General features: G+C 43.6%; 2 protein-coding genes across 8 annotated transcripts in view; both read left to right on the top strand.

Annotated features, from left to right (window-relative positions):
- LOC311029037 (uncharacterized protein) overlaps positions 1 to 2,316 on the top strand; it is a 40,254-nt gene extending 37,938 nt beyond the window's left edge. For 3 of the 6 annotated variants that reach the window (XM_084033896.1, XM_084033897.1, XM_084033895.1), the window contains one exon: positions 380 to 2,316. In XM_084033896.1, coding sequence (XP_083890022.1) covers positions 380 to 556 — 177 coding nt within the window. In that variant the 3' untranslated portion in view covers positions 557 to 2,316. The remainder of the gene's footprint in view (positions 1 to 379) is intronic. The other 3 variants (XM_084033898.1, XM_084033899.1, XM_084033900.1) reach the window with 2 other exon arrangements.
- Positions 2,317 to 2,830: 514 nt separating this feature from the next.
- Positions 2,831 to 9,066, top strand: ssr1 (signal sequence receptor, alpha). 2 transcript variants are annotated; one of them, XM_084033905.1, is made up of 10 exons: positions 2,831 to 2,980; positions 4,385 to 4,518; positions 4,910 to 5,006; positions 5,299 to 5,402; positions 5,500 to 5,658; positions 5,948 to 6,024; positions 6,101 to 6,179; positions 6,494 to 6,587; positions 7,022 to 7,036; positions 7,432 to 9,066. In XM_084033905.1, exons 1-10 carry the CDS (start codon positions 2,911 to 2,913, stop codon positions 7,497 to 7,499), a joined length of 897 nt encoding a protein of 298 aa, XP_083890031.1. In that variant the 5' UTR covers positions 2,831 to 2,910; the 3' UTR covers positions 7,500 to 9,066. The 2 variants fall into 2 exon arrangements, with proteins under 2 accessions (XP_083890031.1, XP_083890032.1); XM_084033906.1 differs by lacking the exon at positions 7,022 to 7,036.
- Positions 9,067 to 15,214: the final 6,148 nt, after the last annotated feature.

Genomic DNA, 15,214 nt, shown 5'->3' with positions numbered 1-15,214 from the left:
CCAGACCAGACTATGTGGAGGAACCAGAGACTGTCTGTGGTCCAAACAACAAGGTCTCTGCTGTATTTATGTCTAGATGACCTTATATGGAGTGTTGATGGATCAGCTACAATGTTAGCGTAGCCTAGCACCATCAACCAGACTCCATTCAGAAAACCAGCGTTTTAACAGTAGTTATCTTGTGGTCTTGCAGACAGACCTAACAAAGCATGACTCAGCACTTTTTACTGATCACCATCATGATGGAGTTATTTCAGCATCCTTTTCATCTGGTTATTGATATTAAATCATAGATAAATAGTTTGTTCTGGTTTCTCCAGCTGTGGTAAACCAGCCCACGTGGGTTAAAGTCTCACCTCTCACTTCCTGTCGTTGGCAGCGTGTCTACCGGGCGCTGTACGACTACGCCGCTCAGGACCACGACGAGGTGTCGTTCAGGGACGGCGACGTCATCGTCAACGCTCAGCCCATCGACGAGGGCTGGATGTACGGCACCGTGCAGCGGACCGGCAAGTCTGGCATGCTGCCGGCAAACTACGTGGAGTGTTGCAACTAGAGGAGGGAGGAGCCGGACGCACGGCGGCGAAACCCTCGCTGTCATGACATCAGCAGTCAGGGGGGGGATGTTCTTTGCATTTCAGTTTGCATCGTTTTGCACTTTCCAGATGTTTTAGTTTATTTTGAAAGCAGAAAATGATTCGCCGGTCCAAAAACGTCACGCTTCTTTAAGAACCAATCAGATGCTGTCTTTCCTGCATCCATGGATGATAGACCAGAATGCAATGCAGCGGCGGGACAGGTATGAGTAAGGGAAGCGGCTACAATAATTTCTCTACATTTGTACTTCTGCACATTTAAGCAAAAAAAGGTGTTCGTTCTTCTTCTCCGGGTGTTTTTGAACGGCATTGTGGGAGATGTAGGCAAATGCTGATTAAAGGAGACGCGGTCAAAAATGTCCGATTGTTTAGGAAAGAACTGCTGGAATACGCTGAACATCACAGACTGTCTGAGGACGGAGGGTTCAGAGGTGTTTGAAGTGAAGCTGTACGAGGTCATCTCTTCATCGTTGTTAGATCACATGATCACACTCATGGAGGCAGCAGCACACCAGCAACTCACTGTCTTCTGTGAGGGAAAATTGCTGTTTTTTCAATGGAGTCTGGTGGAGGTGACGCCAACTATGGAGAGGTACTTTATACGACCACACTTCAAACATCACAACTTCCCCTTTAAGGAGGAGAGACGGACAGAGAGGACGCTTCAAATCTATAAATCCTTTTAAAATATCCCCTTCCTCAGTGGGAACCAATGAGCTCAGAGCCGCAGACAGGAAGTCAGAACGTTTCAGAGACGGACGAACACTTCGGTGTTATTGTTGGATTTAACAATAAGAAACAACCTGACACGCCATGAATCCTCACCAGAGAACCAAATGTGGATTAATCCGCCGCTGGAAATAGTCCCCAACAAATGCTTTTATTTGTTTGATTAAAACAAATTAAACTAAATACATTGTGTTTTTAAAGATTTACAGATAAGTGTAGAGCCGCAGACAGGAAGTCAGACAGACTGCTCTTATTTGTTTTTAATTTGAGTCGTCGACAATAAGAGAGATATTGATGAAAAGCGGAGAAACAAAGAGTTGAAGATCTTCTGAGATGCAACCAAAGGGAGGAGGCTTCCTAACTAACGGGAACAAGGTTGAGAGGCGTTTAACCTTTTATTTATCCTGAGTATTAATTCTTGTTCAGGTGAGTGTAGTTTAGTTTGTCATATGTTTTGACTGTAATCAGAAAGACTCAAACTAACACACTGTGTCCTTCTCTTTTCTTTTTAACTAGTTAAAAGGTTTGAGGATTTAACGCACAGTGGCGGTTTTACGTGGACTGAAATCTGACGGCGAGTTCGTCGAGGCCTTGAGATTTCTGAACGTCGCACGACTCTTTTGATAGCCGGGCGCCTGAAAGATATATTTTACTCCTGTGTATCCAGTAAGTCGTTTTTTAGGGTTCGGTGTCTTTGCTGTGAGGATTTGCATCCTGGATGTTTGACTCCATGAATACTAAAATGCAATAGAATATAACTTTTCTGAGTGCTCATATGTTAACTGTGTTGATTTGGGATTTTATTTTATTTGGCTTCTGGTTACCTTGTTAGTCCGTGTGTCACCATAGATTACACAAAGTTTATTTACGTATTATTTTAAAATGATAAGTCACTCACTCTCGGTTGTGTTTTGTTTGCCACACTATTATTATTAAAGTGTGTTCTGTGTGGTAGAAATAAAAGCAGATAATTTGTCAACAGAAGTGTGGTTCTTCCCATTCAGAATCTTAGATATGCTCAATCAGAATGTATACACATTTTCATATAAATTACATATTGATATTACTATAAAATATGTATGCATTAATTACTTTAGAAATTAAATTAATCTATTAATTATGGACATTAATAAAACTAGATCACAGGCGTGGGCTTAACAAGAAAACATGGACTGTTTCATTGAGCTTACAGCCACGTACACATATAATTCATTATTTAAATACCTGATATTATTTGTGTAGCCTACTATCACGAGGTCTGTTAATTTGTTGGTTCCAGTCCCTTAATTTGAAATTCGGTGCAGGAAACTCCCCTTTTGTTTAATATCTGAAACGGTTAATGTGACATTCTGAGGAGATATTTGTGTAAAAAAAAAATGTTTTGGTAAAAGTAAAGCAAACCAAAATATTCTGTTTTCCCTTCGGTCGATACTTCCGGGGTCTCCTTTCGCCACAGCGCCTAGCTTGTGGGACCGTGTCCACTCCTCTGCGCATGCGTTGTTATACCGGAAGCGGCGCGGCGGTTCCTCTCTCTCAGCCCGGCTGTCTGACACTGAACGAGAAACGCACTGATTTCGCCTCCAAAATGATGAAATTTCTCCCTCAACTGCTGCTGCTGGCGCTGCTAGCGCTGCCGGCGACCCTCCTCGTCAAAGGTGGGTCTCTAATGCGGCCGCGGGGGTTCATTAAGGGGGGGTTCATTAGCTGGAAGGATTTAACCTGCTAGTGTTAGCTGCTAGGCTAACTAGCTGCTGTGGGGGATAAAAAGGGGAGGCCTTTCTCCGCTTGACATGTGCTAGCTGGAAGTAACTGGATACGAAAAACGAGATCTGTATAATTACTGTCGGGGGATTTATGACGTATTTACACGCATTGCCTCGTATTCTGCGTGTTTAACTGTTGAACTGTTTGTTTCATGAATGCCGTTTATCCGCCCGCTTAGACTGACGTGTCCTTAGCCTGTTAGCTGTTATCCGCGAAGCTAAGTAGCTCCGCTAAGTGTCGCCTCCTGCACACGTTACCCGTTCAACTCCGTTTTAAAGAGGTTTATTAAACTATCCATTAACTGTTCACGTCGTTTCCGGTCAACAGTAATGGGTATACAAGTTGCATTTAAGTGGCTGCTGCTAAGTGGTGCTAGAGGCTAGTTAGCTTAGCTTTAGCAGCTCAGGTTCAGCTGGATCTCTGGTTGTTGTGTTTAAAGGGCCACTGGGAGACTGTACAGGTAGTACTGCAGCGTTACAGTTCAAATTCGAGGTACTTGTACACTGAGTATTTCCCATTTATTGCTACTTGATGCTGTTGCTCCACAAAAGCCACAAAGGTTAATATTGTACTTTTACTGCAGTGAGAGGCAAATATGATATTCAATCGTTGAATAATTCTGAATAATTGTCTAATGGGAATATGTCTTGACTTTAGAATTTCAGAATTTTAGTGTGTTTTCAAGGTTTGAAAAGTGCTTGGATGTAGAATAAAGGTCTATAAATGTGTGTTGTATGTGATGACATCTATGATAGAACAGAGAAAAGAAGATCTCCATATCTGAGGGACTGAAAACAGCATTTTCTGACATTTCTTTATGAAAAATGACTTTTGATGATGAACAGATGATGAAAATAGTTGGTGATTATATTTCTGTGGATCTGTTAGTGGAATTAGTTTTCCTTTCATTTGTGGTCCTTCTGTAAAAAGCTGTCTCCAAACATCATGTTGGTTGTTTAGAGGACAATAACATCTCACTTAATGTGATGAACAAGTGACATAATAAGTAGACTGAATACTGACCATTGGATTGATACAAATATGGAGTTTACCACAGCTGGAAGGGGCTGGAAAAGCATGGAAATGTATCTTGAAATGCTTGAATTTGACTGGGAACACCGGTGACTTAAACAGGATTTCTTGGCACCTCGGTGTATAAAACCTGCAGGTCTGCATTTACATCGTTGTGTTGGGTTTAAAATGTGTCTGTTCATCTTTCTCTGCCTGGAAGAAGGAAGAGGATTTGTTTACCGTCTCATCCCTTATTTTATCTTACCGTTCCCTCCGTCCATCAGGGCCGATGGTGAGCGCTCAGGATCTCACGGAGGACGAGGAGGCCGAAGCCGTGGACGAGGACGTTGTGGACGACGCCACGGCTGAGGACGAGGACGACGAGGCGGAAGTAGAAGATGACGAGAACGTGGAGCTAGTGAGTGATTGATTACCGATCACCAAAATAACCTCGTTAAACTGGGAGGTTTTGCCCTTTAATTAAACATGCAGTTTACGGAGTTAACGTGGTGGGAATCAGTTATTTTCTGTATCGAACAAATCAATAAGTGCTTCTTTGTTGTCCATAAAAGTTCAGTCGGCAGAAAGAAGTAGTTTGACAGCAAAACGCTCCATAGCTCTGCTCGAAGATTTTCAGCCGTTTCTAAGATTTTTAATTTGACTTTTTTTTTTATCTGTCAGACAAAACTCTCTTTTTCTGGTATTTTATAAACTCAAACAGATTGTTGGTTTCCGGTCTCTTCATGTTCAAGTCCTGCTGAATCAGGAAGCTGATGACATGAACATTTACTCTCTCTCTCTCTCTCCAGACAGAAGAAAAAGAAGACGAAGAGGAAGAAGCGTTGGTCGGGGAGGTGAAAGCTTCCCCAAACGCCGACACCACCATCCTGTTCGTCAAAGGAGACGGTAACTTCCTCATCTCGTTAAACTGGAGGCGCAGTAGTGATGTCATCGTGCCAGTATTGTGACTTTGATACCAAAACGCTTTCTAAATATCTCCGACAGAAATCTAAAACGCCAGGAAAAATAATAGTTCAGTTAATTCATTTAGTTCAAATGTAATCTGACGTCCCGTATATTTGAGTTAATGTGATTTATTTTATATTTACAAGCTGATTTCACATTAAACGGCGGTTAATAAAAGGTGTTTTTGGTAAAGAGAAGAGGTGTAACAGGAGGATCATCTCTTCCCCTCCAGACTTCCCTGCCAACAACATCGTGAAGTTCCTGATGGGCTTCACCAACAAGGGCCCGGAGAACTTCGTGGTGGAGTCTCTGGACGCCTCTTTCCGTTACCCGCAGGTACCGTCTCTTCCTTCCTTAAACCTAAAACCGTAAACCGCTTCAAGCCGACGGCTTCATGCTCTCGGCTTCTTCTGACCCGCTTCCGTCCCGGCAGGATTACCAGTTCTACATCCAGAACTTCACGGCGCTGCAGCTCGGCATCGAGGTCCCCGCCCTCAGACAGGCCACCTTCGAGTACTCCTTCATCCCCGCCGAGCCCATGGGGGGGCGGCCCTTCGGACTCGTCATCAACCTCAACTACAAGGACGCCAACGTAAGGATCGGCTTCTGGCTGTCCCGTAACGTTTAATCCGAATGAGGAATGTTTATTTCACACTGTCCTTTACCTTTAGATGTGGATCAAACGGGCAGAATATTCATGATTCTTATCCACTCCTCTCCAATGTTTTATTTTATTATAGAATTTTTTTATTTGTATTTTTATTATATTATTATTTTTGGGTACTATTATTATTAAATAATAAATAATACCCTGGAAGTAAATGAGGAAGAGGAGGGTCCCCCTGTGGTTAAAGAACCTGCATGTCGTCTTCCTCCTGCAGGGAAACGTCTTCCAGGACGCCGTCTTCAACCAGACCGTCACCGTCACCGAGCGGGAGGACGGCCTCGACGGCGAGACGTAAGTCTTCACTCCGCTTCCCGCTCTTCCTCGTCGTTTCCCCGTCTCTTATCCTGGTCTTCTCCGTCCTCTCCAGGATCTTCATGTACGTGTTCCTGTCTGGTCTCGGGCTGCTGGTCGTCGTCGGCCTCCACCAGCTGATGGAGTCCAGAAAGGTAGGATGTTTGAATCTGATCCCCGCTTAAACTCGCCTGCAGCAGTTAGTCGGCCTCGTGAACACGTTGGACTATAAAACCTGCAGGTCTGAAGACGAGTTTCACTTTAAGATGAAGAAATATCAGAACAATTTATCCCATTTTTAACTTTCAACTTTGAGTTTTTTTTATTTTTTATTCTTTTAGTGTAGTTTAAACAGATATTTTCAGCTTATTTAGTTTGTTTTCCATACAAAATAATAATAATAATTTAAAAATGCAGCATTCTAAAAGCTGGTGGAGGAAGTTCAGGTGTAACTCCTGTTTGTGTGCAGAGGCGGCGTCCGGCTCCCAAGGTGGAGATGGGAACCTCCAGCCACAACGACGTGGACCTGAGCTGGATCCCTCAGGAGACCCTGAACCAGATCAGTAGGTCTCACACACACACACACACACACACACACACACACACACACACACACACACACACACACACACACCTGTAATAAACAAGTAAACGAGACGTCTGAGTGGTATTTTTGCATGTGAAATAGGAAATAAGTTGATATGAATAAGTGTTTTCCTTAAAATGTAACGTTTGGAAGGTCATTGAATGTTTGTTGACACAGGAAGTAGATTCCTGTGTCTACACAGTGGTTTTAGTGGTTTAGAGCCGAACAACGCGACGTTTTTAAATACAAAGAAAGAAATGAAATATTCTCACTCGTTTCCTCTCGGTCAGCTGATGAGTGTGTCTGTTCTCTTCCTGCTTCACCTGTTCACTGTGTGACCTTTGACCTCCGCTCACTCCCTTTCTGTTTTCTCTCTCCTTCCTCGCTGTCGTGTTTCTGCTGCGTCTTCAGTGCAGAGTCGCAGAGGTGAGCTTGTGTGTGTGTGTGTGTGTAATCTGATCTGAGTGGAGCGCTGATGTCATTTCCTGTATTCTGGTTTGACTGTAGTCAGAGTACTTTCTCCAATAAACTACATTTCCCTGTTTTGGATTGTTCCTCACATTTTATACAGGGTTCGTACGGGTGCAGGAAATCCTTGAAAACCCTTGGATTTGAGTGTGGAGTTTACAATGTTCACCTTGAAATGCTTGAACAGTGCTTGACTTTGACTTTGAAAAGGTGCAGGAGCCCCGTATGTTAACGAGTTCTAACGAAGAGAGCTGAGCTCAGGAATCAGTGGGCGGGGCTTGTCTGTCCGTCTCACCGTGTTTCCTCTCTCTCTCTCTCTCTCTCTCTCTCTCTCTCTCTCTCTCTCTCTCCAGACAAAGCGTCTCCCAAAAGATCTCCTCGCAAACGAAGCCAGAAACGCTCGGCCGGCTCGGACGAGTGACGGGCGCCGTGACATCACGCCGATGTCAGAGCTTCACCCGCCGGTCTGCGTAGGAGGAGGAGGAGGAGGAGGAGGGGGAGGAAGAGGGGGGGGGCACTGAGCCAATCCTCTACTGAGAACTTTAAACCAGTGCCAAGCACAGCGATGGCTGGCTCACACACACACACACTCACACACGGCGTTCTGATTGGCCATTACAGTCTCGTGATGATGTCACATGTGACAAAAAGGATCGTCGGGGTTTAAAAGGCACGTTTGATCATGTGATTTTTATCTTCGTTCATCATCTCCTGCTGCGTTGTTACCGTGGCAACGGAGACGGAGTCAAGTCGCAACGAGTCGATGAATGTTTCCGCTCTCTGATGTCACGACTTCCTGCTTTGACGTGTTTGAGCGTCAACGTCTTCGGCCTCCTAGTCGGCGCTTGTCAATGTTTTTCTACGCATTGTTGTTTTTTTTTGTGTCGTTTTGTGCGTTTTCCTCTCCGGCGTTGCTCGTGTCACCGCGCATCCTGAACAGAACTCGGATCACGGCGTCGCCTCGAAGTCCACAAGGACTTGCGCCGGTCTAGTCCAGTTTTGTCCAGTCTAGTCCGATTTCGTCTGGTCTAGTCTGATTTCGTCTGGTCTAGTCCGGTTTCATCCGGTCTAGTCCAGTTTTGTCTGGTCTAGTCTGGTTCCGTCTCTAGTCCGGTTTTGCCCGGTCTAGTCCGGCCCTTCTTTCGGAGCTCTTGATGATCATGTCTAACTTTACCAGGTGACCCGGTTCAGTCCCTGATGGTTCAGGGTCCAAGGCCTGAAGGAAGGTCCCCCACTGGGACTGGGACCTGGTTTTGACACGTGGCAGAGTGGACTGAACCTGCCGAGAGGGAACATTTCAGCGTTGTATGTAAATGTAAATGTGGGCGGAGCTAAGTCGTCACAGAACTGCGTAGATAGCGTTTTTAAAAATGCATCTTTAAGTAAACGTGATTTAAACGGTTATTAACGACGTTAACTGATCACGCGTTCCATCGTCGGGACAGGAAGTGAGTGAAGAGGAGATAAAAGCTGCCGCTTTAACCCCGACGACCTGAAACAAACAAACGAACCCCAAAGGTTTCTGGGGGATGAGCGTTCCCATCATGTGACCGCAGACATCGGAAGTCGGCGAGAGGTTCGTCTTTAACGAGCCGACCGGTTTTTAGTTTCTAGTTTTCTTGAAGCGAGAACGGAAACCTTCGCCGTGTGCCTGTTTTCTACTTTTCTGTCTGTAAACGTGTTTTTCTCGTTCAAAATCGGAACAAATGTACGAATTTTTAGTTTTTCTTTGGATTGTGTAAAACTGGCTGAAGCACTGGTGTAAATACTGGCTGATGGACGAGACATTACTGAGCTAATTTATTTGAGTGACAGATTGACGGGTCTCTGTTTTGTGCACTGTTTTTTCTCACCACTAGGGGGCGGCACTGAGGTTTTGTTGTGCGAGGCTCGTCCAGGAGTTTCTTTTCTAAAATCCCGGCTGTCATTCGTAGATACGAGCTTCCACTTTGCTTCTGAGTGTGCAGGAAAATAAAGTGATGATTTCCCGTCCGACTCTCCGCCTCGTCTGTTCGTTTAAACGTTTGTATTTATTATTATATCGGTCGTAGATCAGCTGACTGATTAGAGCTTGATTTCAACTTCTCAAAGGTGTTGAGGCTGAATGTTTTTATTATCATTTAGTCGTGTTTAATTGTGATTTAATTGTTGACGGACAAAATGAAATTTGAAAATGTGACTTTTCTCTGAGAAAAAAACCATTTTGGGTCACAAGCAATAAAGTAATACACAACTAATGATTATATGTTTCTTTAGAAAACAAACTAATTGAAAAAAATATATATAAAAAAAAAAAAAGTATATTCACAAGTACAGGTACTTTACTTTACTTTTACTTTTATTATCTGAATAATTCAGCCATGCTAACGGTTTCCCCTCATTTCCAGTCTTTATGCTAAGCTAACGTTTGTGAGAGCACCATGAAAGCTTTCCGGTTTGTCACCAATTTAAAATAAGTCGTTTTAGGTCCAGAGAGATGACGGAGAATGTGACGAGCTGCAGGTTTGTGTGTGAAAGTGATTTTATTTTTGTTGAATGTGATTTCAGAGCGACGAGCGAAGGTGACCCTCTTGTTTCTATACGTTGTCACGTTGCTACGGTAACCCGGAGGGGACAAACCAAACGCTGACCCTCCACAGGGCCGGTTTGTTCTGTAGTTCACGTTTCTGGGAAAAGTTTAAGTTTGGTTGCAATCTGCAGCTTCGCCACTAGATGGCGCCCAAATAACACATTTGCTCTGTTTCATAATCGGAAAGGAGTTTGACATTTTTTTCAGTGCGCACAATTATTACAAAGAATTAGCAATAAAAACAATAATAAATATCAGATGACCTTGTATATAAAGTAAAACAAAATATACCGTAACAATGAAACTAATATTATTATTACTTGTATTTTGTGGTATGCTGTATTATTATTATCCGTTTTATTTAATAGAGCCTTTCATGTTCATTTTTAAAAATACCAATGTCCTGAATAAGCTTCATAATGAGTCAGTTTTTTTAATCTTTGAGCTATTAAAGTTTTTAATTCTGATATGAATCCAAGCAGAGCTGAGAGCCAATTAACTGCCATTAATCAAAATGATTCATAACCACCTTTAAAATCTGATTATTATTGAATAGTTTTGTTTGAGAAGACTCGATCACGTGAGTAAAAGTGTTGATTAGAGATTAATTATTTTATTAATGAGCCGTGTTGGAAAGTTACTAAATACATTTACTCATCCAAGTATATATTGAAGGACAATTTTGAGGTATTTTCAGTTTTGAGTACTTCGACAACACTACAGGAAATATACATTTTACAGATTCAGATTAATAATAACATATAATATTGAAGCTGTTTTCAGTTGTTCCCGTTTCCTCCAGCAGGGGGCGGTGTAACTCCACAGACCTCCGCTCTCCTTTTAACTCTTTCTTCATATCTCTCCTTTCTTTTCCTCTCTTCCTTCTGGGTGAACATTTTCTTAATATAATAATAATTATTAATATTATTATTAATTTTTGCTGTTATTAATTCTACAAAATCAGCTTGTATTTCTCTGCTGTGTAATAATTAATTAGCAGCAGGAATCAGCTGTTTTTCTTTATAACTTCTGTTTATTTTTTATCTTTATATTTACATACGTTTATATTTACTCTTTTAATATTTCTCTTTTATCTCACTAGAGGGCACCCGTCTCACACACAGGTCTGTCTCAGACACGGGTCTGTCTGTCTGTCTCACACACGGGTCTGTCTGTCTCACACACCGCCTGTCTCACATATCATGGGATGTTGACGTTCTGTCTTCCTTCTTTATTCTCAAACATATCTCTTAATATTTATTATTTATTGGGGTTTTGAAGTTGATTCCTGAGTAAATAAAGTTTTTTTTATCTTTATCTCTCATCTCTTTGTAATAACTACTTTTATTGATTTCCTCAACAAACAACAAATAAATAAATGAAAGGAAGGCGTCATGTTTGATTTTCATACAGCACACGCAGATACGAGGTGGAGGAACATCTAATAAATAACAACAAAAAGGACCTTAAGAACAAGTTCAAGTTGAAACAAAATGAAACTAATAAATAACAAAAAGGCAGTTTGTCTCTCATGTGTTTTTCCTGCTTTTATTCATTTACAATAAAATTTAAAGGAAAACATCATATTTGATTTAAATGATCACATGAAGGCACAAAGTTAATAAATAAATAAACACTCATGTCCTCATTTTTTCTCACTTTAACTAACTTTTATGAATTTTCTAAAAAAAAAATAGAAAATAAACAGAAAAGTAAGACAGCCTGTTATTTATGACTCCCTAGATATTGAATCAGTTCAAACTAAAGTAATAATAACATGTAGATAAATAGACCAATATAAAACAAGGGAAAAGGTCTCCTTTTATATAAAAGGACTTTGTGTAACCTCGCGATACTTCCCCTATCTCTCTTTCTCTCTCTCTCTCCCTCCTTTTCTCTCTCTCTCCCTCCTTTTCTCCCCCCCCCCCCCCCCCCCCCCCCCCCGTCGGAGGGGAGGATGGTGGGAGTCCTGCTCCGGTCAGTCCTGCCAGCCTACCGACCTACAGACGCACCGACACGCAGCTCAACACTCCGCTCTGACGGCACAAACTTCACACTTTTTCCGCCTCCAATTAATTTCTTAATTTCCCCCCAAAAGACAGAAAATAAACAACAAAATAAAAGCAACAGCTGGAGCCGCGAGGGGGACTTTTATTTTGGAGGCGTCTTTTTCTCTTTTCTGGTTAATTATCACACCTGGGGAGGATGAGGCGGAATTAAAGAAGCGCTTTCCCCGCGGAGGTGGAGCAGCGTTTCACGGCGTCGCCAGGGAATAACGCGAGGAGCGGAAGCCGCTCGCAGGAGGGTTTAAAGCGGCCGAAGTTTTGGGGGAAGATGCCGGAGGAGGAAGCGGGGCAGACGGAGTGAAGCAGCCCGGCGCGCACGTTGCCCTCCCCGGCTGCGCTGAAGCGTCGCTCCGCTGGATGTAAAAACCAAAACACCAAACAAGCTTCATCTTCTTCTTCATCAAACAGCTTTTTATTATCTCAAACACTTTAGTTTTTTCCCGCGGAGTTTCCGTGCTCATGGATCGGCCACTCGGCGCCTCCTCTCCGGATGGGATGTGCGGGCAGTGAGCGGGGCGCGGCGGTGCGGTGATGGTGTGAGAGCAGAAAACACGCAAAAACCCGCAGTTTTCAACGCAGGAGTTTCACATGTGAGTACCTTTCTCTGTTATTATGGCTGAATGCATGTTCGGGCTGAACTCTGACCTGTTTTAGTGGATCCTGACGCGGAGAAACACCTGCGACACTGACATCAAAAATCACTTCTGGCGACAAGAAAAAAGACAACTCATTAATTTCTCACCTTCACGAAGACAAACGGAACAACTTTGATCAGTTTCATAAACGTTTCTTGTCAAAACTGCGTTCAAACGGGGACAAAACGCGCGTTTCTGCGCGTAAACGTTCCCATTCCACCAAATTCTATTGCGAAAAGCGCAAATTTTCACATAAAACCTCCACAGTCGCACAACTCTGCGTGTCACTGATGATTATTATCTCCCAGTGTGATTGTTAGCAGCGCAGCCTCAGTTCGGCCCCGAAAACACGCACTTTAAACTCCACGAAACTACACCAACGTGCCTGTTTTTTCAGCTGCTTTGGAGCCCCAGAGACCGGGTTCCCTCCGTCTCCATGCAACAGCGCTCTTTATGAGCCGAGCCGCATCTTTCCATTAATTAAGCGGCTGTGTTTGTGTAATAAGCGGAGCTGGGATTGCTGCTCGTCGTCATATCTGTTTACTTCTCCGCTGCAGCTGAAACACTGTGTTCTCTCTGCTCGCTGTGGAAACCTTCATCACATCTGGTTCATAATAACTTTATTTGTGTCACAGCGACGATGCTTTTGCTTCTAGATTATAAAAGTCTCTTTTAACGTGGGTGTGTGATACATTTCCTCTCCTGTAATAATCGTGTGTGTGTGTGTGTGTGTGTGTGTGTGTGTGTGTTGTGAACGCTGTCCACACAGAGAAACGGCTCAGATAAACATGAAATATGTGCTTCACGTCTGTTATAACGATGCGTATATGAATACATATTTAAATGCGTGTTGATTCATCCAGGATGTGAAAGGTGATTTTAGTTTAAGGAGAGAAATGAGAGCACGAATGCAAACAACAAAAGGCATATCACTGTTTGCTGGAGCGACCTTTGACCTTTACGTGGTAAAGCTTGTTAACCAAACGGTGATTTGATGGTGGAGATGAAGAAACGCCCGTCTCACCTGTGGAAGCTCTGCGGTCCAGGTGAGTCAGCGGCATGCTGGGTAGGAAAGAGAGCGTAGGGCCGGCTGATGGGAAGAAGGAGAGCAGGAAGCAGTTTTATTTTGTCAGCGATTTCTTTATTTCGCCGTCGCTGTGTCACGTGTTTAGTTTTGATCTGATTTTTTTCGTAAAGTTTTAGTCCTCAAATTAATTTGACCATCTGAGCCGAAATATCAGCTGGTTTCTTTGTCGTTGTTTGTCAACGTCGACTTGAAGCTGCTGAACGGGAAAACTAAGCATTTCTACTGTGGTGCCGGCTAGCTGCTAACAGTGCTGCTAACAGTGCTGACCAAGCTAATAGTGTGTTAATAGTGTGAACCGAAGGGTGGGCGCTATGTTGTCAAGGTGACGACGATGACGTTGGTCAGGATCGTGAAACAGTCACTAAATTCAAGTTATTGTTTTTCTGCTGAGCTAAACATTTTTACAGTTCGTGTCGCAAGTTTGATTCCGGTCAGTCGGGACGAACTCACGCTACAAAACCAACGTGACCTTTAGACGGCAAAACAAAGTAAAAAGACTATTTGAACGTGACTTCTGTCCTGAGATGATCATGAATCTATAAATAGACTTAATTGAACGCAAATGAGCATATGTGACTGGACGACGCCTCATTTGCATATTTAATCCATCGGAGTTCCATTTAAAGGCGTGATTATGACGCAACGTGTGTGTGTGTGTGTGTGTGTGTGTGTGTGTGTGTGTGTGTGTGTGTGTGTGTGTGTGTGTGTGTGTGTGTGTGTGTGTGTGTGTGTGTGTGTGTGTGTGTGTGACCTTTTCCTGCGCTGAGACAACACGGCTGCCGTGTGACGGACGAGGCAGCGCCGCCCTGCAGACAGGAAGCAGCTTATTATCTGCAACCTTTTGTGCGTCGGCGTACGAAACCCGAGAACAGCCACTAACCACGTCGTATCCCTCCGCCTGGGACACGCCGGGCTCATTATGAAGAACCGCCACGGGACCAGAACATGGTTCCCCTTTAGGAGCAGAACCATGTTCCCCTTTGCAACCAGAACCATGTTCCCCTTTAGGACCAGAACCTTGTTCCCCTTTGCAACCAGAACCATGTTCCCCTTTAGGACCAGAACCTTGTTCCCCTTTAGGACCAGAACCATGTTCCCCTTTAGGACCAGAACCTTGTTCCCCTTTGCAACCAGAACCATGTTCCCCTTTAGGACCAGAACCATGTTCCCCTTTAGGACCAGAACCTTGTTCCCCTTTGCAACCAGAACCATGTTCCCCTTTAGGACCAGAACCATGTTCCCCTTTAGGACCAGAACCTTGTTCCCCTTTGCAACCAGAACCATGTTCCCCTTTAGGACCAGAACCTTGTTCCCCTTTAGGACCAGAACCATGTTCCCCTTTAGGACCAGAACCTTGTTCCCCTTTAGGAACAGAAATATGTTCCCCTTTAGGACCAGAACCTTGTTCCCCTTTGGAACCAGAAAGTTGTAAGTTGTTCCCATTCGAGGTAGAAATGTTGGCAAAGTACGTTTTTGCATTCAAGCAGCAAAAAGTGATGCAGGAGGTGAAACAAACACAGGACTTTCCCCCAGGAGACCAGGGTCCATGTCCAAAATTAAACGTTGTTACTTACATTATGTTATTGTTGGTGTAGTGCAGTAAAAAGTACAATATCTGAGATGTACTGGAGTAGAAGTATAAAGTACGAGAGTAGAAGTTTTCCCGCCCGATGCAGCATCACCTGAACGGAGGACGGCGTCCTCCAGACCGACGACGATGACTCAGCGGAGTCGAGACGGACAGATCAGCTTTAATCTCAGTGATCCTCTCTCTCTCTC

Source organism: Eutrigla gurnardus (assembly GCF_963514095.1).
Source record: "Eutrigla gurnardus genome assembly, chromosome: 18".
NCBI classification, from domain to species: domain Eukaryota; kingdom Metazoa; phylum Chordata; class Actinopteri; order Perciformes; family Triglidae; genus Eutrigla; species Eutrigla gurnardus.
This window is presented reverse-complemented; position numbering and strand designations above follow the sequence as displayed.

Bases quoted from the DNA above. Each gene is read 5' to 3' on its own strand.
- ssr1 (XM_084033905.1), top strand. From the start codon at position 2,911: ATGATGAAATTTCTCCCTCAACTGCTGCTGCTGGCGCTGCTAGCGCTG. The intron at 5,403-5,499 runs GTACCGTCTCTT...CCGTCCCGGCAG, and splicing joins CCTCTTTCCGTTACCCGCAG to GATTACCAGTTCTACATCCA. The intron at 6,180-6,493 runs GTAGGATGTTTG...GTTTGTGTGCAG, and splicing joins AGCTGATGGAGTCCAGAAAG to AGGCGGCGTCCGGCTCCCAA.